General features: G+C 40.3%; 1 protein-coding gene across 3 annotated transcripts in view; it reads left to right on the top strand.

Moving 5' to 3' along the window:
- Nucleotides 1-26,288, top strand: part of ctdp1 (CTD (carboxy-terminal domain, RNA polymerase II, polypeptide A) phosphatase, subunit 1) — a 306,403-nt gene that overhangs the window by 221,696 nt on the left and 58,419 nt on the right. For 2 of the 3 annotated variants that reach the window (XM_043688613.1, XM_043688612.1), the window contains exon 12: nt 11,328-11,539. The exons of the other annotated variant lie outside the window; for it this stretch is intronic. In XM_043688613.1, the coding sequence (XP_043544548.1) occupies nt 11,328-11,539 (212 nt within the window). The remainder of the gene's footprint in view (nt 1-11,327; nt 11,540-26,288) is intronic. 3 annotated transcript variants of the gene reach the window in all.

Below are 26,288 nucleotides of genomic sequence, written 5' to 3'. Positions count from 1 at the left end.
GCATGTTTTATAGAAAAAAAGAGTACTTTAATGATTCTAGAGATATAAAATGACATTAATTTGTTTGGTGAAATTCCATGTTTATCCCAGTGAAATACTTTTTGTTTCCCGTGAGAGAGCACCAGCAATCTTTGTAAGTGCTTTATAAATTGTGCCTAATATTCTTTTTTCCCTTGGTGATATGTTCAATAAATGTTTATCTAGTAGCTGAATTTGGATAATTACTGCTCAATTGTCCCAACTTTGATGACAATGTCTTCAGTTGCCAAGGTCTAAGTAGTGGAATTCTCTCCCTAAAGCTTTCCTCTTTGTTCCTTTAGATTACTGAATCTTTTGTCCAAGATTTTGACCAAGAATCCTACCAGCTCCCTATGTATTTTTGTGTGAGGGATGTCTTCTGCTATTTCTAAGGTGCTGCATAAATATGAGCTGTTGTTGCAGCAGATGGAATGAATTGTCTTGACCCGGGTTGCCATGACCCTCAGTATGTTCAATAGCAAAGAATATTAGCTCTTTCAAAGAGCCATCAGTCAGCTCCATGCCCTTATTTTCGTCTGCAGCACTGCAGTGTTGTTTTTTCCCCTTTTCCAGTATTTAACTGATCTTCCCTTGGAACATAATTATTGAATCTGCCATTTCAGGAAGTGGAATCCAAATCACAACAACTCACTCAATTTCATCATGCTGCATCTGGTTCTTTTATAATTACCTTCAATGTTATTCTGTGAATGTAATTATATCTGAAGTGCGGTGTTGTAAAAGTAATTAAGTATTTCAAATAGAATAATTATCTATATGTGATAAATGCAGGCAAAAATTATTTGTTGTAACAGCACATTTTATTTATGACTCATTCAGTAAACACAAAGTTAAATTGCAGAACAAGTAGTTAAAACGCACCGCAGATCAATTGATATGTGATAGATAAAATGGATTCATCTTTCAGATATAACCATTGAACAAATCAATATAAAATATTTTTGATGTGTAATTTTAATGTGGCCTGTTTAAAATAGGAGTGAGCTGGATCTTTAGACAAGGATTACTGATGTTCTAATTGAGGTTGACACTAGAAATTGCAGGTAGGAAAAACATTTGTGTGTACGATTCATCTCAGTAGCAGCATGTGTGCTACAGGGCTGGGGTTTTTGAAAAATTCATTCAAAGGATGTGGATGTCGCTGTCTGGGTCAACATTTTATTGCCCGTCCCTAATTGCCCCTGACAAGGTGGTGGTGAGTCAATTTCTTGAACCTCCGCCTCTGCCACATCTTCTCCCAGGAGGACCAGTTCCACCACAGAATACACCAGATGGCCTCCTCCTTTAAAGACTGCAGGTTCCCCTCTTCCGTGGTTGATGATGCCCTCCAGCACATCTCATCCACTTCTCAGACCTCTGCCGTTGAACCCCACCCCTCCAACTGCAACAAAGACAGACCCCCCCCCCGGTCCTCACCTTCCATAAGAACTAGCCTAAACATCCTCTGGCAGATTTATTTCATTAGTTCAAATGCAGCAAGTTCTTGAAAGTTGTAGGATGGTTAAGGATTAACTCCAATTTGTATGAGGCTAATGATGGAGCAATATCAATTATCCAGCAATTTCTGATGATTCACTATTCACACTTTCCTTTTCCTCATTGTCAAATGTCAGACAAGGGTGATATAGTAGTTCAATGGTTAGCAATGCTGCCTCACAGCACCAGGGACCTGGGTTTGATTCCAGTCTTGGACGACTGTCTGTGTAGAGCTTGCACATTCTCCCCGCGTCTGTGTGTGTTTCCTCCTATAGCCCAAAGATGTGCAGGTTAGGTGGAATGGCTATGCTAAATTGCCCATATTGTCCAGGGATGTGGAGGCTAGGTGGATTAGCCATGGGATATGCAAGGTTACAGGGATAGGTTAGGGGGGTAGGTATGGGTGGAATGTTCTTTGGAGAGGTCATTGTGGACTTAAAGGGCTGAATGACTTGTTTCCCCACTGTAGGGATTCTATGCTACCATTCCTGATGAAGGGCTTTTGCCCAAAGCTTCAACTCTGCTGCTCCTCGGATGCTTCCTGAGCTGGTGTGCTTTTCCAGCACCACACTTTCAATTCTAGTTACAGTATGGGTCTATTGCTTTGCAAAGTCAGTTGGAGATCACAGCAAACACAGCTGGCACCTACATCCTGTGAAAGAATAAACAAAAATAAACCAAACCCTTAGTCTGTTCCTGTTGCAATTTTTGCATCAAAGGTCTCTGAGAAACTTACTGCCTTCTCTCTCCTACCACTTGGGTCCTTTTGAGCTGGTGTGTCAATTGACTTTAGAACACGTGTTACAGTCAGCGTCATCTCTCGCATCAATATCATTCCCAAAGGGAATTTGCTCTGTCCAAACCATGCAATGAAGACTATCTCTGAAGAAATACCTGTCAGCTTGTAGTCTGAAGTAATCTGCAATTACTCGCATAGCTAGAGAACCGGGCAACTGTCCTTGCTTTTTAAAAAAAAAGGCTTGTATTTTTGTTGTGCCTTTCTCAACCACTGGGTATTTCAATGCAAGGAGGGCATGGCACATCAAGCATCGGTCATCAAAGGCCAGGTTGCTGCACCCTGTCCAATTTCTCTCTAACTCGATTTGTCGCACCCTTCTGGTGCAAGTGTTCAAAAATGTCTTAGTAAGGTCTGGGTCAGCAGAAAGTTAGATATAAGGGTTGGCACAGCAAACGACTGGTTTCAGCCTTAGTGTGGTCTTCGGATGCTGCGAGGTTCACTTCTGTTTTAATGCCTGCTTTGTCAGTTCTGGTTAAAGCTCGCTCATGGGGCGATATGCATTTTGAACAATTCAGGACTTTTTGTCTATCCATTATCATCTTTCACTGTTTCCTTCCCTTCAAATATCCTGCTGCTAATATGGTAATGCCTGTTGAAGTCTACAACTGGATTTGTGATTGGCTAAGACAGAAAAACCTGAATGCTGTGAACACATTATAACTTGTGTGAGATTAACACTTGTTAACATTTTATAACTATTATTTATAGCGGGACAGGAAGCAGGGCCTGGGTGCTGCTGACCTAATTGTTTTAGAGGAGTGTTATGCTTGTGGAGCAGTAATGTTCGTTGGTAGTTATCAATTTCCAGTGGATAGCTGTGTACTTTTGATCAAAAAATTATGTGTGGAATCTTTTTTTCTGAAGGGGCACAGCTGTGCTTTCTTTTTGAAAGCATTGGCCGACTTTATGGAGAAAGTCTGCAAGTGAGTGAATCAATGTATGTTTGCTGCTCATGGAAGTTTGAACAAACCACTGGCTAACTCTTTCACTATGTAATTTAAATGCCTATTACTGTCCAACAGCTTACCTAATTGAAAGGCTGTGATTAGGAGGGTGGGTGAGTTCATTTTTGCCCTTGTAATATGCTATCTTGTATCCTATTGGTAGTTTTTAAGTTAAACTCATTGTCTGTTCAGTTCTCCCAGCGGGAATGTAATGTATATAAAGCTGGTTGCACTGAACCCCAGCTAGTTCCCTGGTAGTTTTCCAAGGAGGAGACATTGTTTACCTGTCTACGCCTCAGTAGGACTCCAGGCTCGTGAATAAGTGTTGTCCCAGCCTCTGAAGCAGCTGTTGTCAAGGAAACGTCACCCATTTTTCAAGGGGAATGTTCGCTATTGCTCTGTAGGGATGGGATATAGGTGTGAGCTTGGTTGAGAGAACTGGTTTCCCAAGAAATGATTTGTTTTAAGAAAAACCTGGGCTGGAATTTCATAGCCTTTCAGTCTCAGGTTTGAAGGAAAGGGAGCTCTTGAATATCGGCACCTGCCCACCGTCTACCCACCCGTCGTGAATTGTCTTGCATTCTACAGAAGACCCTTAGACCTAGTGACATGCAGTCTCTGATCCAACCACCACTATTATCTTCTCTGGGACTAGGGAAGGCTTACACCAGGAGGGTAGCCAAGCAGCATTGAGTGGGCACACTGGTGTCAGGCAAGGTGCTTGATTGGATTGGAGCTTCTGTGGATTCCATGTGCCTATCAGACTCATTCCCCTCCACACCAACCAACTCTAATCACACATCAGAGAGCTGCCTATAGACCAAGTGGGTGCCAATATTCAAACTTACTGCTGCTGGGGGTGGTCTGGTTGGATGTCCTCCAAGGTGGACCACCTCCAATAGAAATGGAATTTTTGCCTGTGGATGGCCTGATAAATACTGTGAGTCACCTGGTTATGGACAGGGGTGCAGACCATGGTGAGAGGGCAAACGCCAATCTCCAAGATGTCTCTCCCCTCACTCTGCTTTATGCTTGTTAAAGTTATGTCAATAGAAGTCCCAGGGCTTATTTTGCCAGAATAAACAACCCAAGCAGATCAGACAGCAATAGTGCAGTGCTTTCTATCTGGCCTGTTAAATGCATTTGAAACTGTCCATGAACAACCCTATTGCCTCTTTGACCCTACTGGTGGCACATTGAGCATTGGTGATAGAGTGAATGCACAGAGACCCAGATTGACACTGTTGTCTGCTGAGTCAGATGGCCGACAGTAAGGCTGCTTGGTTCCTGTGCCAGGCAGGTTACAGTAAAACCTGTTGCCCCGGCATAATCTTTGCTCATTCCATCTTAACAGGAAAGGGCTTATTTTAATCAGAGCAAACCTCATACATTCCAATTTAAACAGTGGTGCTCAGGACTGCTATAAATGTGCTGGATGTAATTATAACATTCAATCTAATGCGTCACTCAAAAGAAAACATTGGCATTGGAGATATTGTGTGTTCTAAACTGACTACTAAACTCAGCCTTATCTAATTAAAAACACTCAATAATTTACTTATTGCTGTGGCTATGGTGTCCCCATATGTAACTGTGCTGTTGGGTTTTTTGATTAATTTTTCTAATAGAGAATGGAGATGTGCATTCCACTAGTGCCTATCATGAATGCAGGATGTCTCAGATTATTAATAAGTAGCCACTGTTATAATCTAAGAAATGCAGCAGCAAATTGTTACAAACTCCCCTGAACAAAAAAATGAAATAAATGATAAGATAATCTTTGCGAGTGTAGCAGTGGTTTTGGGTGTGAGAATTTCCCTGCTCTTCTTCCACTTAGGATCATTTACATCCTCCAAGAGGACAGGTAATGCCTTGGTTTATTCCTCATAGAAAGACAGCTCTTCTGACAGTGCAGCACTCTCTGGCACTACTGCAAGGCATTGGCCTAGATTATGAATTCACATCTTTGGTGTGAGGCTGGAACCCACAGTCTTCTGTCTCAGAGATGAAGCTGATACCCCCTAGACCAGGCTAACAGTTCAGTACATTGAATGGAAGCTGCCAGCTGGTTCCCTTATACAAAGACTTCGCAAACTTGTTTCTGATGGCAGTAAGCAAACTGAGCAATTAATTGAGGGGGGGAAAAAAAAGTAAAATTGTGACTCCTTGAACTCTATAACCATGAAGGAAATCACTGCTGAATTTGCTGTTCAAGGCAGCAACACGGAGCACTATGCTTTGTCTCGGTGGATCCTGCAAAGAACAAATATAAGTTGCATTTGTATGGCTCCTTTAGTATGAATTGATTCCAGTGTGTTCCACAGTGGTGTTATTAATGGAAATTGACATCACACCACATAAGGAGGTCAGGGATGGATTACTGAAGTCTTCAGCAAAGAGATTGATTTCAAAAAGTGTACTAAAAGAGAATCTCAAGGAAGAAGAGGCAGAGAAGCTTAGAAAGAAAATTTCTGAACTTCGCGCCTCCAGTGGTGGAGCCATTTATATTGGGACAAAAGACCAGAATTGAAGGAGCACTGATAAATCAGAGCTTTGTAGGATTAGAAGAAATTATAGAGGGAGGGATAACGTCATGGTGGAATTTGAAAGTAAGCATAAAAAATGTTAAAGTTGAGGTGTTGGTTAGCTGATCCAATATAATACAAGTTGTAGACTAAATATAACTTGATGTGAGATAGGAAGTGACTTCAGCTTTGTCCTAAACCCCATTGAGAAGAACAATGGGAAACAGATACATGGGGCGCACCACCATCTGCAACTTTCCATTCTATGCCACATGCAAACCTGATTTGGAAATGCATTACTGTGCCATCTTTGTCAATAGGTTAAAATCCTAGAATTCCCTTCATTATGACATTGTGGGTATATGTGCAACGGGTGGCCCACATGAGTTCACGGAAGTGGTTTGCAAAGCCCTCTTAACCTTCAATTCTGGTCTCATGGGGTCAGGCATGACACCAAGATTCTAATCTAGACTTGCATGATTCCTATGGGGAGGGATAAAGTCTGTTGCTGGGATCAAATTTTACTTCCCTGAAACAGGTCATTGGTGAGAGCTCATCTCGAGTAGTGTACGCAGTTTTGGTCTCCTTATCGAAGGAAGGATGTAACTGCATTAGTGATAATTCAAAGAAGGTACTCTAGATTGATACCAGGAGAGAGCAGGCGATCATAGAGCCTTACAGCCATACAGCATAGAGACGGGTCTTTTGGCCCCAACTGGTCCATGCCAACCAAAACGTCTGTCCATGCTAACCCCCATTTCTCTGCACTCGCCCATATCGTTCCAATCCTTTCCTATCCATATATTTGTCCAAATGTATTTTAATTGTTGTTAATGTACCCCCCTCAACCACTTCTGCTGGCCGCTCATTCCATATGCGTGCCACGCTCTGTGTAAAAAAAAAACTGCCCATCGGGTTCCTTTTCCCTCTAACTTTAAACTGATGCCCTCTAGTCCTTGATTCCCCAGCCCTGGGAAAAAGACTGAGTGCATTCACCCTATCCATGCCTCTCATGATCTTATACACCTCTCAGTCACCTACGCTCTCAAGAAAAATGTCCTGGCTTACACAACCTCTCCCTATAACTCAGACAATTGAGTCCAGGTAACATCTTTGTAAAGTTCTTATGCATTCTTTCCAGATTCGTAATATCCTTCCTATAACAAGGTGACCAAAACTGATCACAAAACTCCAAGTGCGGCCTCACCAAAGTCCTGTACAACTGCAACATAACTCCCTAACTTACTTATTCACTGCCCTGACTAATGAAGGCCAGTGTGCCAAAAGCCTTCTTCACTGCCCTCTCTGCCTTTCAGAGAAGTGTGAACCTGAACTCCAAGATCCCTCTGTTCCACCACACTCTTTAAGGCCCTTCCATTCACCATGAAGCTCCTACCTTGATTTGACTTTCCAAAATGCAAGACCTCATATTTATTTATATTAAAATCCATTTGCAATTTCTCGGCCCACTTCCCCAGCTGATAAATGTCCTGCTGCATTTTATGACAACATTCCTTACTGTGCACGATACCTCTTTTTTTAGTGTCATCAACAAACTTACTAATCATGTCTTGTACATTCTCATCCAAAGCATTGATATAGATAACAAACAGGAATGAGCTCAGCACCAACCCCTGAGGCACTCCACTCGTCACAGGCCTCCAGTTCAACAAGCATCCTTCCACTATTACCCTCTGCTTCCTACCATCAAGCTAATTTTGTATCGCAATTTGCCAGCTCGCATGGTCTCCCACTCACAAAGCCATGCTAACTACTCCTATTCAATTCCTGAAGAAGGGCTTGTGCCCGAAACGTCGATTCTCCTGCTCCCTGGATGCTGCCTGACCTGCTGCGCTTTTCCAGCAACACATTTTCAGCTCTGATCTCCAGCATCTGCAGACCTCACTTTCTATTCCTATTCAATCCCTATCTTTCCAAATGCATGTATATGGTCAGTTGAGGAAATGTTAGATAGGCTGTACTTGTTTTCAGCACTGTTTTGAAGAGTGATGCATGTTGAGATTGTAATTTATAAGGTCCTAAATAATTTTGATCAAGTGAATGTTAGAAAGATGTTTCTTTTTATGGATGTGTTCAAAACTAGGGTCACACTTTGTGGACGGTGATAAACAGATGTATTTTCTCTTAGAAGGTTGCACAACAATGCAGCTCCATCTCAGAAGGCAGTGGAGATAGGACCATTGGATATTTTTAATGCAGAGGTAGGTTGATTCTTGACAGGCAAAAGAAACAAAGCTCATTGGGAGTAGATGGGAATCTGGAATTTGAAGCACAAACAGATCACACATGATCTTATTGGATAGCAGAACTACCTTGAGGGACCAAATGGCCTCTTTGGGCTACTGTTTCATATGTTCTTCCCAGTATTTAGTTCAAGGGAATTTCTGATCATCCAATGCTAAGTGTTGGACAAACTCTAGTGACCATTCGTGACAGTGGAGGGCTCATAAGGTTATAAAGTGTAGCCGCAGAAGTAGACCATTCAGCCCATTGAGTTCTACTCCTCCATTCAATGAGTGGTCTGATCTTGTAATCCTAATCTCCACTTCCCTGCCTTTTCCTCATGGCCCCCTGATTCTTTTAACTGATTAAAAATCTGTCCAAACCATCCTTGAATATTCTTAATGACCCAGCCTCAACTACCCTCTGGGAAAAGAAATTCCACCTCATCTCTGCCCTCTGGTCCTAATCAGCCCCACGTGGGAAAATAATCTTTCTGCATCACCCTAACACATTTCTAAAAACTATGGATCTTTCAATAAGATCACCTCTCATTCTTCTATATTTCACCGTTGAGAAAGAGAGAACATATTAGTTTATCACCCTTACTGAGAAGGTGATTTATGACTTGGATGGGAGTTATTTCAGTTTTGCAGAAAGTATAAATTGCAGGCAATTACATATAGGATTTGAGAGTTGACCCTATACATCCAATAACCTGTTGACATTTATTATGTGGATTTACTGGTAACGCCCTCCCCTGTGTGAAGGATGTCAGGGTCCCTAGAATAATACCTCAGAATGAGTTATTGCTTTCAGTTGAAGTGGAGAGATAGGAATGATAAACAGTGAGAAGTGGATTCACACTCCCATTTAAACAATGACTTAACATCTCCAAAGTATCACATGCTCATTCTCTCTCTTTCTTTCTCTTTCTCTATCTCTTTCTCTATCTGTCTATCTGTCTCTCTCTCTCTCTCTCTCTCTCTCACACACACACTCACACACGCTTCCCCACGCGCGCGCACACACACACACACACACTCTCACACTAAGTGAGCACAGTTTCTAACTGTAATATAACTAGGGTACAATTAAGGTTTCTATTGTGTAAATAGGAGAAGCCATGACATGCTGCTGGAGCTAAGATGGTTATTAGAAAGTGCACTTGAGGAACTAATTAGATTCACTGACTTGGCACATATCATCGAGTTTTCTTATCTATGCTGAGCTGTATCTATGAGTAGCATATCAATTAGTTTGTGGATCCTAGTCTCAAAATTATCACTTGCAATGGAAAAAGAACAATGTTTTAACTACAATAAATGTCTTACATACCATTTCCAGATTTACCAGGCTACCTGTGTAACCCAATCAGCAAGTCTTGTTCAAAGATTTTAACCCTTTCTTATGGTTAAGTCCTGGAAGATATTGTTATCATGCAATGTACACATCTGAACAAAGACACAACTTAGTGCTGAGTTTCATTTGATTGAACAGTGACTAAGCAATTGAATCCTCAATGTTGTGGGCACAGTTGATGGTTGGGGCTCCATACACTCTCATTACTACAATTTGCTTGAAGTCAATTAACCATTTATACAACAAATGTCCACAGTTCTAACTGGCTATAGAAATGCAGTGTATAAATGAAGTAATTAATAATTAAAATCAATCTTTATTCCACTTCAGCAATGATCTCTTATGTATTCCATGTTACCGTTTAGGAATCTTTGTCTGAAACAAAAGAACAAGGAAAAAGTTTGTGAGCACACACTAATGTACTGACTATCCAGCCATGACCTGCTAACATTTTCAACAGTATTATATGTGCCAACTGTGGCTCAGTTCGTGTTGCTGTCGAATCAGAATCAGAAGGTTGTGGGTTGCAGTCCCAGACTTAATAAATCCAGACTTAATAAAATTTGAACGTGTTTGCATGTCTGTCCACAGTCTCTGGATAATTAAGGCTGTGCATAAGCTTATATGTATGGAACAGGAAATGTGAACCAATAGCAGAGATAATGTTTGCCAGATAAAGGTAAACAGATTTGTGGATAAAGACGCTTCATCGAAATATTCAGTTAATGCAAGACAGTCAATAAGGCTGGCTGGTCATTTGTTTGTAATTCTAAGGGTTTTTCTGTAAGAACATTAAACCACAGAGAGGTTACGGCACAGAAAGAGACCATTTGGCCCATTGTGTTTGTGCTGGCACAAGAAGGAAAAAAAACCTAGCTGCCCATTTTTAAACCCACCTTCCAGGAGGTTACAACGCTTCATGTGCAGATCCAGGTACCATAAAACGTAGGAGCATAAATTAGGCCATTCAGCCCATCATGGCTGATAAGTTTCTCAACCCCATTCTCCCACCTTCTCCCTGTAACCTTTGATTCCCCTTAACAACTAAGAACCTATCTAGCCCTGCCTCAGATATACTCACTGACCTGGCTTCCACAGCCTTCTGTGGCAGTGAATTCCAAATAGCTTTTAAATGAGCTGTTTCTGGTTCCAAACCAAAACGGGCAGTGAATTCCAGGCACCAACCTTTTTCCTAAGATTCTTTTCTAATCCTTCTATCATTCATTTTAAATATGTGGCCAATGAATACTTAATGAGGTTGGGATCTTTGACGTTTCAAATGGAAGAGTGGAAGGACTCTTGTGGCACAGTGGTAGTGTCCCTACCTCTGAGCCAGGAAACCCAAAGTTCAAGTGCCATCTGCTCCAATGCTGAGTCAATGCATATCCGAGAAGGTTGATTAAAGATATCTAGCGGGTGAGTGGATGCACATTTTAAACAGAATAAGGAAGAGATGTTGCCTATCTCTACTTGTGCACAAACCGGTTCAAGCTAAGGTTGACAGGGTGCAACCATCAGGAAAGACTGAAATGCTTGGGTTCTGTTCACAGGTAAAGAAATGACTGAACGATAGCCTGATAGTGGTCTTAAAAACCATGAAGCAAGTTTGATAGAGTAGATGTAGAGAAAGTATTACCATTTTGGGCAAAACCAAAACAGGATCGCTAAGTATTAGGTAATCTCTATTAAATTCAATAGGAATTCAAGACAGGCATCTTTGATGAGCGAGTAGACTTTGCAGCCACAAGGAGTGGTTTAGGTGAACAGCAGAGATTGATTTAAGGAGACGTTGGCTAAACACATGGGAGGAGAAAGGAACAGGAGGATGAGTTGATAGGATAAGATGAAGAAAAGTGGAAGGTGGGCCACATGGAACATAAACACCAGTCTGGACCACTTGTGCCCCTGTGTAATTCTCGTTGGCTTTATTTAATGATGTAGGTGGACGACATCTTGGGTGAAGATAGTGATAATGAAAGTGAGAACGAGAAAGAAGAGAAGATGGAGGAGCAGTGTGAACAACCAAAGGAGGAAGCACCGCAGCAAGATCAGCAGACAGTACAAAGTGGCGAAAGTAAAAACCAGAAGCCTGAAATAGAAACAAGACCTAAATCATCCTCAAGTGAAGAAAGCTTAACAGCCAGAGTTCCCAGGTAGGCATCATACTGTTTTTTCCTTTGAACTTATGGGAATACAACTTTATTATTATGACCTAAAAGCTTCTATCAAATCAGGCAGTGAGCCGCTTTGCTGAAAGTTTCACATCACTTTGACTTTGAAGGTTGGTGGTTCCCATAAGCTGTACATTAATGCTTCAAAGTGGTTTTGTTTCACTGCTGTTTAGTGACCACCTAAACTCATTTCAAGTCTGGAGCCATGTAACTGAATTTGCTAAACTCCACATTCTTTGGTAGAGAAGTTCTGTTTCTGCTCAACTCTGGTATGAGTTGGAGATTGAACTGACTTTTACATGATGCAAATAATCAATGAAATTAAATTAAAATCTAAATACTTGCAAATAGTTTTGTGCAGTTTCCACCACCCCATCTCTCCCACATTTCTTGTGTCCCAGTTGGAATAAACCTTTCTGAGTTTTGCTTATAGCTTTAGGCACTTGGTCAAGATGTTTCTGCACATAGTAAGCAGTAATAGCACAGTGGTAATATTTGTAATTCCAGTCTAATTCTGAGGACCTGGGTTTGAGTCCCACCCTGCAAACGGTGAAATTTGAATTCAAAACACTAACGTCCTTTCAGGAAGTAAATTTACTGTCCTTATCTATGCATTGAAGGGCAATATCTGCTGGCCTAGCCAGCAACACTCTCAGCCCTCAATTTAGAAGAGTCAACCTGGACTATGTATGGACTACCTACTGTGTTGGGGATATCTGGAGATATCCCTGGATATCCCAGGTGCCCCTCCTTCTAAACCTTGGCAAACTGCAGTGTCTCCTTCCTCCTTGCCAACCAAACTCAGTTAAATAGTCTGTTTTGTGGAGTGATAGTCAGTCAGTTGGTGGTGTTCTGATTAATCAAGTAGCTCTGTTAGAGAAGATGTTGAGCACCTTGAGTGTTACTGCAGCTTGATTTCTACAGGCAAAGGTGCATGAGCTACACACAATTCCTGTAAATGGAGCAATTAAAATCGTGCTTGCAGGGGATTAAGTTATCGGATATGCAGGCAGTACACCAGTGACTTAGTAGATAAATGTAGGTACGTGGCATGGAGAAGAGTAGTAATACTCATCCACTGGACATGTCGTAAATGATTGCTTGTTCGAAATGTAAAGTGGTCAGATAGCATTTGGGAGCCTTGCACAAGCAAACATCTTCAAGAATGGTACCAGGAATGAAGGACTACAACTAAGTGCAGGGAAGTTGAAGAGATGGAACTTCTCTGCTCAGAAGAGAGTAAGTTAAAGAGGAGATTTAATTGAGGCTTCCGATTCTAAGGAATTTTTATTAATGAGGAGAAATGCTTACTGCTATCGGGAGGGCCGAGAGGCTGAGAGAGATTTAAGACAATTTGTAAAAGTACCAGAGGAAAAATGAGGGTTTTTCTTTTTAATGCAACATGTTATAATGATCCAGAATGTGCCACCTGAGAGATCAGAGGAAGCCAATTTCAAGCGACCTTCAAAAGGAGACGGGTAAATACTTAGAAAATGAAGCATTTGCAGAGCCATGGGGAAAGAACAGGGCAATTAGAACTAATTGAATAGAGTCAGCACAAACACAGTAGGCCAAATGGCCTCTCCTGCACTGTTCTACTATTCAAAGATGGAGATGAATGGGAAGAAAAATAGGGCCTAGCAATCCAACTGTGGACAAGTGGTTATCTACACAATTTGCATATATGCAATGGTAAAGGAGTTCAAACATCATTTCATATTTTTCTGATGCACCCAAAGATGAACTTTTATTTAAAAAAACATTGGATGGATGCTCTGAGTTCTAGGCCTGTACTTAGCTGTTGCCTCGGAGGTAGTTGAAAACCATGGAAACAAACTTATGAAACAGACTTATGAGCACCATGAGCAATCTTTAGTAGCTTTGACTTTCTTGGGAAACGATGTTTACTTTCACAGCTGCATATTTTAAGAATATTCAATTGCTAGTGTGTTCGTTGACATTAAAGCTGTGACCAATTGGACTGAAATAATCTTAGGCTTTTTTCAGAACATCTGTAAAAGTCTCATTGTCTATGTGCTTGTGCTTGTGTTTTCATCAAAGACAGTGCTGCTTCTGAATATGCCCCACAAAAGTATCTTTTTAGATATTCGAAGCCAAGTCTGAAGGAATCAAGATCTCCTAGTTTACTCTGTAGTTTGTAACAAATGGCACCAAATTAAATAGAACTGTGATTGGAGTAAATTGAGGTCCATTAAGCTTAGCACAAGGATATATTGAATACTGTTTGCACTGTAAAACTTTGCACCAATCAGGGATAAAACACATGTCGGTAGTAACTTTTGTTGTACAAAGTCTGGCTTTAGTATGGTCATGGTATAATGTTATGACTCTGGCTCATAGTAATACTGAATAAATCTAATCCCAGCGTAAGACTCGGCTTAAAATAGCATAGGTTTTAGCTTTGTAGTTTGTTTATTGAGGTGCTTAGTCACTGAACATATTCACAAGAGGCTGTGAGTATACTTTAACAAAAGAACTTCAAAGTTCAGTACATACAAGAGACAAAAAATAAAGAAAATGCCCTTCTGTGTTAAAGATGTAAAAAGGTATAGGTCGGTAGGTGGGTAATTATTTTGTTTGTGGTGTACATAGCCACATAGCCAGGCAGTAGTCTTGTCAGTGGAACTCTTTCAGCATACCTTATACAACAAACACTCCTCCACAATGTGAATCATATTTGGACCAGAGTCTGGATGGTCTCAGCAACCTTGTTAATGTTGGATGTCTGCACAGAAGAAATGGCCAGTCTGGAAATGTTTGAAAAGGACCCACTGTCACAGTGGTAGATCAAAGCCAGTGGACAAACAGCGAGTTCTGTATTGAGATTGCTGGTGGATGTTATTTCCTTCCGATTTCCAGTCCCATCTGCTGTTGAAGTGTATAATAACATCTCTGAACAGGTTAAGCAAAAAATATCGAAACATATGGGGTTTTGTGAGAAAAGACATACTGCTGGTGGATTGATGGGATAACTGAATAAACACAGGCTGGGATTGGAATAAAGCTTCATTAATATCAGGTCAGTATTTATTCACATAACTTCTGATGGTGATTGTACTGATTCACTGAAGGCCTTTCTGAAAATTGCAAGCGACACTTGGAACCTGATCAAATTTTGTATTCCATTGGTGGCCATTCAGTGTTAGTAAAAAGAATGTGTGAAACTAAATTGTAGACTACAGAAAGTCACAGTAACTGAGATGGACCTCAAACCCACTTTTGAATGCTGCAACATTTGTTCCTGCATAGAACACTACACTTTGTATTAAAGACAAAAATCAGTGATTAGCAATAATCAATTCTTTACACTACTTTCCAGAGTTATCCAATGTTTAACATACAATGTATTACTATTCTGTTTGCACTCATTACAAGCACAGCACTTTATCCAAACATTAAACAATGTTCAAACCACTCAAGATTAAGAACTGATTAATCCACTTGAATGCTATTGAAAACACCATATTGTCATTGGGATCTGTGATATTTATACATTACTTTTTAATTTGGATCGCTTCATGTTTTGTACAAGATGTTGCAGGAATACCAAAAAAGTTTGAATATTAATCAGTATGCTTTGGTATGCTTTGGAGTATACATTTACTCGTGGTAAATAGTTTTTCTGCATTAAATATTTTTCTTGTGCTAAGTTCAAAATTTTTGGAATGACTTACGAGAACTAGAAATTCTTACAATTGGATTTGCAATTATACTATATCCTCTCAAATTGGTTATACATTTATACCAACACTAGTTCAAGACCATTGCCTCAAATTCTTATTGTCAGTTATTATCATAAAGCTGCATGTAATCACAACATGCATATCAACCAAAATGTTTGTCAGTGATGTGAGATGTTATGTTCAGTATTTTTATATAAAAGATGTGTTTCAGTCGTCTTCCCTCATTTTCTGCAATATGAAACCCCTATTCAATATTATTCAAACTAATTTATTCCATTTAAAACTTCTCACAGATTATAATTAGTATATGCAAATTTTATTGTGTGACATATAATTTTTAAGTCGATTTTAGTGAGAAAACATTAAAGAATGAATTAAGTAATTTAGTTACCATCCAAGTTTAACGTTTGGATAAAGTGCTGTGCTTGTACTCCTAGATTTTATTTTTACTATTTAAACCTAATTATATTGCAAGCATTTATGCTGATACGGAATGCATTAGCTTTATTTTTGAGAGCGTCAGCAACTTATGTTTTACAAAATCCATCAGTTTAGCTGCTGCTTATTTAGGCGATAATTTTAAGTCACTTAAAATACTGGAAAGTTAGAACTTAGTTGTGACATCTGAATTAAGAAAACATATCAAGTCAATCAGCAGAATGGCTAGACCTTGAAAGCCAAGTGAGTCAGATGTTCAAAGTATCATTTAATGTTCTGAACATATGACATGCACTGCTGATGCAGTGTAATTACAATGATAAAAGAAGTACAATTTAATTCTACCAGGATGTTCAGTTTAGAGTTTTGTCTTTAGTACAGTACAAGACTATTTGAAGAGGTGTCTGTCTCTCTGCTGGAGCTATATCTGTTCAATGAGTACAAGCTATGTAGAATAACACTGTTCTGAAAAATTGCAGGCTATTCACGTGTTCTGTGCCTTTCTTTGTAACATGTTGGGTACCAGTCTTGCAGAAAAAAATCCTTTTCATAAATAAAAGAAGTAGATTTTAGTGACAAAACATGAAAGAATGAAAAGTAATTTAGTCACCATCCATGTTTAGTGTGTGGATAAGATGCTGTACATTAACTGAGCATTATGTTGATGTATTTGTTCCTATCTGCAGTCTGTACCCTGACTGTTTACTACACGGGCTAGTCTGTAACTTACACCTATGTAAAATTCCTAGGAGTGACAGTAAAATAGGTACTTGTTTTGCTATGATGTGTTCCAAAAACTGTATCTGTGCATTATACCAGCGTTATGGCTGTGGATCAAAGGCGTTTATTTTATGAACATTACTCATGTATCACCATTTGTACTGAGTACTGTGAAAAATGATGATGAAAGAAGTGTTGTTATCTATTTTCTCATTTAGTTACCCCAATACTGCAAAGTACTGCAGATGCTGGAAATGTGAAATAAATGCAGAAAATGCTGGAATGCAGAGGCAGCATCTGTGAAGTGAAGACCAGAATTAATGTTGTAGTTCAGTGGCCTTTGATGAGACCTGGAAGAAATAGGCGATTAAACAGTTTAAACATGGCAGTTAGTGGAAGGGGCTTGAGCAAAGAACTAGTGGGAACATCTGTGAGGATAGAAGGCAGAGAGATTCACAGAAAAATGGATAATAGTGCAAGGCAAAAGGAGTGGTCAGGACTAATAAAGGAACAAAAGGTGAGGAGGTGTAAATGACAATGGCAAAGTGATTAGTGCAGCAATAAAAATGGGTAATTTTATAGAACCATACAGTGCAGAAGAGGCCATTCGGCCTATCATTCTGTACCAACATAAAATCTATTCTCAATCTACATTAGTCACACTTTCAAGCGCTTGGCCTATAGCCTTGGATATTATGACATTTCAAATGCTCATTGAAGTACTTTCTTAAAGGTTGTGAGATTTTGTGCCTCAACTACCTTCCCAGGCAGTGCATTCCAGATTCACTCCACACTCTGGGTGAAGATCGTATCCTCAAATTCCCTCTAGACTTCTGCCTTTCATCTTAAAATTTGCCAGTTTTGTTATTGACCTTTTGACTAAGGGGACATCCGCTTCCTATCCATTTTGTTCACATGCCTCCCCCGCCCCCCAGCCTTCTCTGCTCTAAAGAAAACAACATGAGCTTATCCAGCCACTGCCCATAGTTAAACTGCTCCATTGAATTTCCTCTGCACACCTTCCTGTATAGTGACCTAAACTGCATATCATATGGATTCAATAAATGAAACTATCTAAGGTAGCCATGAAATTGAGTTCATCAAGTGCATTCGAGGCAATTTCATAAGACAATCTACTATGAAACCAACACCTGTAACAGATTACTTTTACTCTGTTAATGTGGAATGAGACTGATTCATTAATGATCTGAAGAAATTGTGATGTTCGGATGAGGAGTTTGTTGATGGGGAGAGGTTGAACATGTTGAACCCATATTATAGTGTAGAATATTGAGAGGTGATTGTATTAAGCATATAAGATTTCAAGAGGGTTAGACAAGATGCTGGGAGGATGCTTCATCCTGTGAAGGTTTGCAAAACTAGGGGCATAATTTCAGCAAAATAGGTCTGCTAATTTAAGACTGCGATGTAGAATTTCTTGTCCAAGAAGTGGGCGGCATGGTGGCACAGTGGTTAGCACTGCTGCCTCACAGCGCCAGAGACCCGGGTTCAATTCCTGCCCCAGGCGACTGACTGTGTGGAGTTTGCACGTTCTCCCCGTGTCTGCGTGGGTTTCCTCCGGGTGCTCCGGTTTCCTCCCACATTCCAAAAGATGTGCAGGTCAGGTGAATTGGCTATGCTAAATTGTCCGTATTGTTAGGTAAGGGGTAAATGTAGGGGTATGGGTGGGTTGCGAGTCGGTGTGGACTTGTTGGGCCGAAGGGCCTGTTTCCACACTGTAAGTAATCTAATCTAAAAAAAAAAGTGTGCATCTTTGAAAATCTCTATGCCAGAGAGTATTGGAGGGTGGATCACCGAATATGTTAAATGCTGGATTAGACAGATGTTTCATCTGTAAGAAGCTGCGAGTGATGTGAGGTAAACCAGACAGTGATGTTAAGGCCACAGTGAAATCAGCCATGATGTAATTGAATAGAAAAGCAGGCTTGAAGGACCCAGCAGCCTATTCATTCTATTTCTTACATTCATCACCAGCTTTCCTTGAAGATAAGAGCTGTGATTATAATCTCAAAGTGTTGATACATAGTTTTGATGCTCTGCTTCATAATCCACATTAACAAAGAGAAGCAGGTCAATGAAATCTTTTGCTTTAACAAAAAAAAGAAGAAAGATGGTGCCTTTCAATGAAGGAGAGAGGACTTGTATTTATATAATGTATTTCAAGACCTCAGGGAATCCCAAAGAGCTTCATAACCAGTGAAGTACCTCTAAATTCTCATTTTTGATTAATATACTAGCTTATCAGTCTCAGAAAATCCCAAAGCACTCTGCACGCAATGTATTTCTCTGAAATATATTTACAGCAAGTGAAAGCCACATCTGCTTTGAGATAGATTAAAAAATAGAAATTGGCTACACAGTTGAGGAGCTGTGATGTATTGTAAGAGTAAGCAAGCTGAGGAAAAAAGGAAGAACATTTTAGATTTCCAAATTGGATGTGTGAAGAAAAAATTAACTCGAATCATATTGTAAATTATATGCAACTATATATAAAAATTGTTTCATATTGCATGATAGGAGGGAGGAATTATTGCCTTGTAGTACCTACATTTGGAATTTTATTCATTGAGATGTTTCAGCCATATTTAAAAGGTAAATACGTAGGATCAGGAGTAAACCCATCCAGCCCATTGAGCTTGCTTCACCATTTAATATAATCATGACTGACTGAACACTTCAATACCTTTACTCACACTATCCCATAACCCTTTATGCTCCTTGTTATCTCTATCAATCTCTACTTTAATCATACACAAAGACTGAACTTCCACAGCCCGTTGGAGCAGAGAATTCCAAAGACTCTCAATCCTCTGAATAAAAAGAAAATCCTCCTCAGGCTGATCTTGAATGTCATCCCTTTTTATTTTTAACTTCTGGTTCCAAACTAATGGAAACATCTTACCTGCATCTACGCTGTCTATCCCTTTAAATATTTTATAAGTTTCAGTAAGATCATATAAGCCAATGAATCAGGGCTAGGCCATGTTGCTCCTGTCTAACACTGATGTCCTTTCAACATAGCTTCACAAAAAATATATCTACCTCTGCCTTAAAAATATTCTAGGACCCTGCTTCCATCACCTTTTCAAGAAGTGAGTTCCAAAGGTCCACAACAGAATTTCACGAAAAGGTTTTTGCCTAATCTCTGTTTTAAAGAGGTGACCACTGATTTTCAAACAGCGTACCCTATTTTCTAGATTCTCCCATAGGAGGAGACATCCTCTCCATATCTGTTTTATCAAGACCCTTCAGGATCGTTGAGGATTTTGTTTTTCAGTAAAGTTCCCTCTTATTCTTCAATATACAAATACAAGCTTAACCAGTCCAAGCTTTCCTTCTATCGCTACCCGCCCATTTCAGATATTAGTCCTGTAAACCTTCTGTATTCAGTTTCCTTCATGATAAATGATAACATTCTGTTAACTTTCCAAATAGTTTTCTGTACCTCTTTACTAACCTTTTGCAATTCATGCACAAGCACATTCATTCCTCTGCATCTCAGAGCTCTACAATCCCTGATCATTTAAATAATATGTTTCTTTGTTCTCCCTGCCAAAATGGGCAACTTCACGTTTTCCCACATTACACTCAAATTGCAACATCTTTTCTCACTCACTTAACATATGTATATATACCTTTTTGTTGTCCTCTTCATGACTTACTTACCTGAATTGAAACTTTATTGCTGGAACAGCACAGCAGGTCAGGCAGCATCCAGGGAACAGGAGATTCGACGTTTCGGGCACAGGCCCTTCTTCAGGAATGAGCAGAGAGTGTTCAGCAGGAGAAGATAAAAGGTAGGGAGGAGGGACTTGGAGGAGGGGAGTTGGAAATGTGATAGGTGGAAAGAGGTCAAGGTGAGGGTGATAGGTCGGAGTAGGGTGGAGGCGGAGAGGTCAAGAAGAAGACTGCAGGTCAGGAAGGCGGTGCCGGGAATTGTCATAATGTTCAGGTTAGGTGCATTAGTCACGGGTAAGTATAGGATAATAGGATAGGGGAATGGATCTTCAGAAGATTGGTGTGGATTTGTTGAGCTGAAGGGCCTGTTTCCACACTGTAGGGATTCTATGATTCTATCCTCTCAAGTGGAGGGAGAAGATACCATAGCACAATTTTAAAGAATAGTAAGGGAGTTAACCCTGGAGTCCTGACCAATCAACATTGCAAAAGCAGGTCACTTGGCAACTATCATATTGCTGTTTGTGGGAGCTTATTGTGCCCTGTTTCATTGGCTGAGTAAAAAAAATTTCATTGACCGTAATGAGCCTTGCTGAGGTTCATACAAATGTGACTTTCTTTCTTTATGTATTCTATTTATTCATTAACAACTTCACTGAGGGGTGGCACTACAAACAATCCATCTCTACCTTAATGATATTGTTGCATTACCTTGTAAGATTGACACCCAAATCTTCCCATCGCAGATATAAAGGTCTTTCTTGAAAACATCAAACCAGAGACGGCTGGCTTCAGTCTCAGTGCAGGGTGGGTGGCTTCCAATTGTCACCTTCATGTCTGTTTCTGATTTCAACACAAGAGGAGATCAACAACGTTCGTATTTACCAGAGACGAGTCATTGAGTTAGACACTGTGTGGCTTCACTATGGCTAGGAGAAAGTGAGGTCTGCAGATGCTGGAGATCAGAGCTGAAAATTTCATTTCCCCTCCTCCCACCTTGTCTCAGTCAAATCCATCGAACTCAGCACCGCCTTCCTAACCTGCAATCTTCTTCCCGACCTCTCCGCCCCCACCCCAGTCTGGCCTATCACCCTCACCTTGACCTCTTTCCACCTATCACATTTCCGACGCCCCTCCCCCAAGTCCCTCCTCCCTACCTTTTATCTTAGCCTGCTGGACAAACTTTCCTCATTCCTGAAGAAGGGTTTATGCCCGAAACGTCGATTCTCCTGTTCCCTGGATGCTGCCTGACCTGCTGCGCTTTTCCAGCAACACATTCCAATCCAGTGAGGGAAGTTGGAAGATTTAAGCTGCTATCTTTTTGACGAGAGCCTACTAAGTGAAGGCCTGTCTGTCCTCTAATGTAGACATAGAAGAGCCAATGGCACTATTTTTAATAAGAGTTATAGATACATAGAAAACACAGTAAGATTTCATGCACAGAAGGTAGTCGTCTGGCACATTATGTCCATACCAGTCGATGAATACCTCGTCACACTAATCCCACTCTCCAAATTTTGATTCCTAAACCCATTGACTGTTCCACCGCATGTTTTAATGTGATTATGGTTTTTGCCTGTATTACCCTTTGAACTCGTGGGTTCCAGAACCTCACCACTGATGAGAAAGTTGTTCCAGGTGTCATAGTCAATATTTTTTCAATAATTAGTACAGCATTTCTTTTTGTGGGAGCTTGCTACATGTAAATTGCCTGCTATGTGTCAACACTGACTGTACTTCCAAAGTACTTTATTGGCTGTAAAGCATTTTGGATCTTTCTGTGGCCATAACAGTTACTATATAAATGCAATTTAATTTTAATAACTCAATAGTTACTCATAGAAATCTAATGTTATATCACTGGGATGCTTTTTTGCCATTATTATGGCAATAATGTTTTTTTCAAATTTAAAAAAAAGTTATGATATTTCAGCTACTTTAATCCCATGTGTATCACTGATGATTTGTATTTACTCTGTGGAAATTTTAATTGAGTAGAAGATTTTACTGCATTTTACTTTCTGATTTGCTGTTTGAGAATACTTCAGTGTAATTGGCTGCCAACTCCCTGCGGTGATATCACTGTTACTGTATGCCTAGTGTTTGTCTTGATCTTGCACATATCAAGAAAGGGAAACTTCATGCCTCAGAGATCACTAGATAGCAGAAAATCCCTTTAATACTTCAAAGTACTCTTTTGGTATGATCCTAGATATTGAATATTGTTAGATATTATTACTGGAGCGAATCATAGATTTACATTTAAATAGTTCCCATTTCTGTCTTTGTTCACTCCTTTCCTCAGCAATATTTTGTGTTTGATTTTGTCTACTTTCTGTGGTTTTATTTACCCTAATGAAGAAGAGCATATCTTCTCAACATCACAACTATTGATCTCACCCTGCTTGGCTGTTGTATGGAACCCCCTACGTGTTAACCCCTTAAAGCCAAATACATAACAATATTGTCAAATTTGATGGAATTTTAATGCATTTACTTTAGGGGAAATTTGGCATGTTAATATGCTGCAGTTTTTCTTATCTGCGATGTTTTGTGTTATGTTGCTGAAAATATTACTGATGAAATACTTAGCAGTTGTAGTAAAATCATGCGTATACTTAGGATGAAGAAGATTATGAGTACCACATATGCTTGGTCCAGTTCTTGTTGGATTCATTTGGATATCAAAGTTGAAACTTTATTGCTGGAACAGCACAGCAGGTCAGGCAGCATCCAGGGAACAGGAGATTCGACGTTTCGGGCACAGGCCCTTCTTCAGGAATGAGCAGAGAGTGTTCAGCAGGAGAAGATAAAAGGTAGGGAGGAGGGACTTGGAGGAGGGGCGTTGGAAATGTGATAGGTGGAAAGAGGTCAAGGTGAGGGTGATAGGTGGGAGTAGGATGGAGGCGGAGAGGTCAAGAAGAAGACATTTCCAACTCCCCTCCTCCAAGTCCCTCCTCCCTACCTTTTATCTTCTCCTGCTGAACACTCTCTGCTCATTCCTGAAGAAGGGCCTGTGCCCGAAACGTCGAATCTCCTGTTCCCTGGATGCTGCCTGACCTGCTGTGCTGTTCCAGCAATAAAGTTTCAACTTTGATCTCCAGCATCTGCAGACCTCACTTTCTCCTTACTTACCTGAATATCATACCTTCCGTTCCTTCAACCAAATCTCTTCGGTCCTAGCACCAATCCCAGTGTTCTTACTGTCTGTTTTTATATTTCTGGCTAGCTTTCTCTCATACTACAAAATTTCCCTTTTGTTTTTGTTTATCTTTATATACTATCCAATCATCTGACTTGCCACTTGTCTTTTCATAATCATATGTTTTTTCTTTTAGTTTGACACTAACTTTAATGAAGGCCTAATGGTATTATCACCAGACTATTAATCCAGAGACCCAGGATTTGGATTTGAATCCCACCATGAAAAGTGGTGAAATTTGAATTCATTAAGAATCTGGCATTGAGAGTCTCATGATGACCATGAAACCATTGTTGATGGTTGGTAAAACCCATTTGGTTCACTAATGTCTTTTAGGGAAGGAAATCTGTCATCCTTATCTGGTCTGGCCCACATTTGACTCCAGACCCACAACGACGTGGTTGACTGTTGTCTGGGCAATTAGGGATGGGCAATAAATGCTGGCCTAGACAGCTACGCCCACATCCCCTAAATGAATAAATAGCAATTTCAATGGTGGTTCTGTCCTTGGAACTTTTCTTATCCAGTGAAAATGAGACTGTGCTGTGTATTCTGAAATAATTCCTTAAATGTCTGTCACTACATCGCTATTGGACCACTCTGTAACCTAATTGGCTAATTCCCTTTAACTATCATTTCACACCCTAACATTTTTTTTAAAAAAGTCTCAATATTCAAGATCCAGGCCCCAACACCGGTTTACATATCCATCCCTTCCTTCACCAGTTCCTTCTGTTTGCAAATATGTATCATCTACATGATACACTGCAACAAATCAATAGGGTCATTCCCTCCCTTGCAATATATGCCATTTAAGAAGGACCGTATCAGCAATATAGTGAGAACACTATGACATCACAAGTCTTATACGACACTGACTTGGAAATATATCACAATCGCCTCATTATTGCTGAGTCTGTATCTGTAAATTCCCCTAAGGAGCACTCAAATCACAGTGCCTGTCATGATTCAAAAAGGCAAAACGTCACCATCTTCTCTGGGCAACCAAAGGTAGATACAGAATGCACCTTTCTCAAGATTGCTAGTGTCCCCAGAACAAGTGTATGTGAAAGAAAACGTGCAGGGTGCTTTATATAAAGGATTCCATATTTGTGTGCAGTTTTGGTCAAACGGCAGTGCTTGTAAATCCCTCATCATAAATGATGAGCAGAAGCCTTTCTGGCACGAACAGTAACAGCAAATATGGTACAATGGAGTTCTCTTCTTTGGTTCACTTGTATGTCAGAGTCCTGGCTGAGTTCGGGCAGAATTCAATCGGCTGAATCATTAAGTCTCATCATTGAGCTTTGTGCATTTGACTTTATGTTCAGAGTTGTCCTTTGAACTTCTTTTCTGGAATTGCACCAGTTTGTTACATGAGCACTTGCAAACAACGAAGGAGCAATACTCTGTTCCTCTGTACTTTGAAGTCAGGAGAAATCAATTGCTTAGATACCTGGGAGCTTTCATGTTTGTCCTATTCTCTAACTCCTTCATGTTAATCATGGAAATCACTATGTATCTAATGTGACAGTGCACAGTGAAGTGAAACACAGAATAGATAACATAAAATGTGACATAAATCATCCAACTTGTTCCTGGAAAAGGAGTGGGCTAAGTTGTTCAATTTTTCCATATGGATTTTGCTCATTAAGTGGGCTCCACCATTGATTTTGTAATTCATCTTTTGGTAAGTAATTGGGATCATTTTAATCTTGATAATTCAGGTATCACCTTTTTTTTGCCCTTTATTTTTGTAAATGCAAGCTGCTGTTGTCCTGCAGACTCCTACAAATCACCGAGAATGAGTGGGTTGTCTTATAAGCATAGACTGTGCTGAGTTCCACTGGAGTTTAAAAGACTGGGGAATGTCTTAATTGAAGTGTATAAATGGTCTTGACAAAGTAAATGTGGAAAGGATGTGAGATAGCCCTACACTAGCAGGTTACTGTTTCAAAATTAGGGTTCACCCTTTCAGGACAGAGTTGAGAATTACTTTCTTTCAGAGGGTTGGGCGATTTTGGAACTGCCTCAGAAAGTGGTAAAAAGAATCATTGAATATTTTTAAGACAGAGATGAGTAGATATCTGATTTGGCAGGAAAACAAGGGTTATTGCAGGAGCAAATTACTGCAGATACTGGAGTCTACTGCAAACCACAAAAATGCTAAAAGTCACAGCAGGTCAGGCAACTTCCATGGAGAAAGAGCAAGCTGACATTTTGAGTCTAGATGACTCTTCATCAGAGCTGCTGTGAAGTGTGGAGGGGGCAGCATTTATGCAATAGTTGTGGGAGGAGGAGGGCTGGGGGAGAATGTCAGCTGATAGTGCAGATTAAGTAATTGGAATGTGAAAATGGCAGAATAATGGTGTGTCCACCTGCCAAACAGGAAAGAACAGACAGTCCCATTGGTGGCGGGAGGACATGGTGACAGAGAATGAAACAAGTAAAGCCAAAAGAAAGGGAGTGGCTTCACAGTCTGAAGGTGTTCAACTCAATGCTATGTCCAGAAGGTTGTAAAATGCCTAGACTGAAAATGAGATGATGTGCCTCCAGTTTGCACTGTGATTCTCTGGAACAGCATGCCAAGGACTGACAAGTGCGGCAATAGACGGGAATTGGAATTCAAAACACAAACAGATAAACCTTTATCTTGCTGAATCAAGGAGTAGATTCAAGGGGCTGAATACAGAGGAACTTCGATTATCCGGATGAGATGGGCGGGCACTATTTCATTCAGATAATTGATTATTCGGTTAATTGATTCAATGCATTTCCTTTGAGGCTCAGAGTTTTCTGTTAGGTCCGCTCCCCATTCAGGAGACACACAGCACATCCCATGCAGCAGCCGCTGCCCGCTCCAAACCCCGTCCAACACCGCCCCAACCCCGCCCACCAACCCATTTCAACACCGCCCCTGTCCAGCACCACTCTTGCCTCCCACCAACCTACCAAACCCCACCCAGCA

Source organism: Chiloscyllium plagiosum, chromosome 4, assembly GCF_004010195.1.
Source record: "Chiloscyllium plagiosum isolate BGI_BamShark_2017 chromosome 4, ASM401019v2, whole genome shotgun sequence".
NCBI classification, from domain to species: domain Eukaryota; kingdom Metazoa; phylum Chordata; class Chondrichthyes; order Orectolobiformes; family Hemiscylliidae; genus Chiloscyllium; species Chiloscyllium plagiosum.
This window is presented reverse-complemented; position numbering and strand designations above follow the sequence as displayed.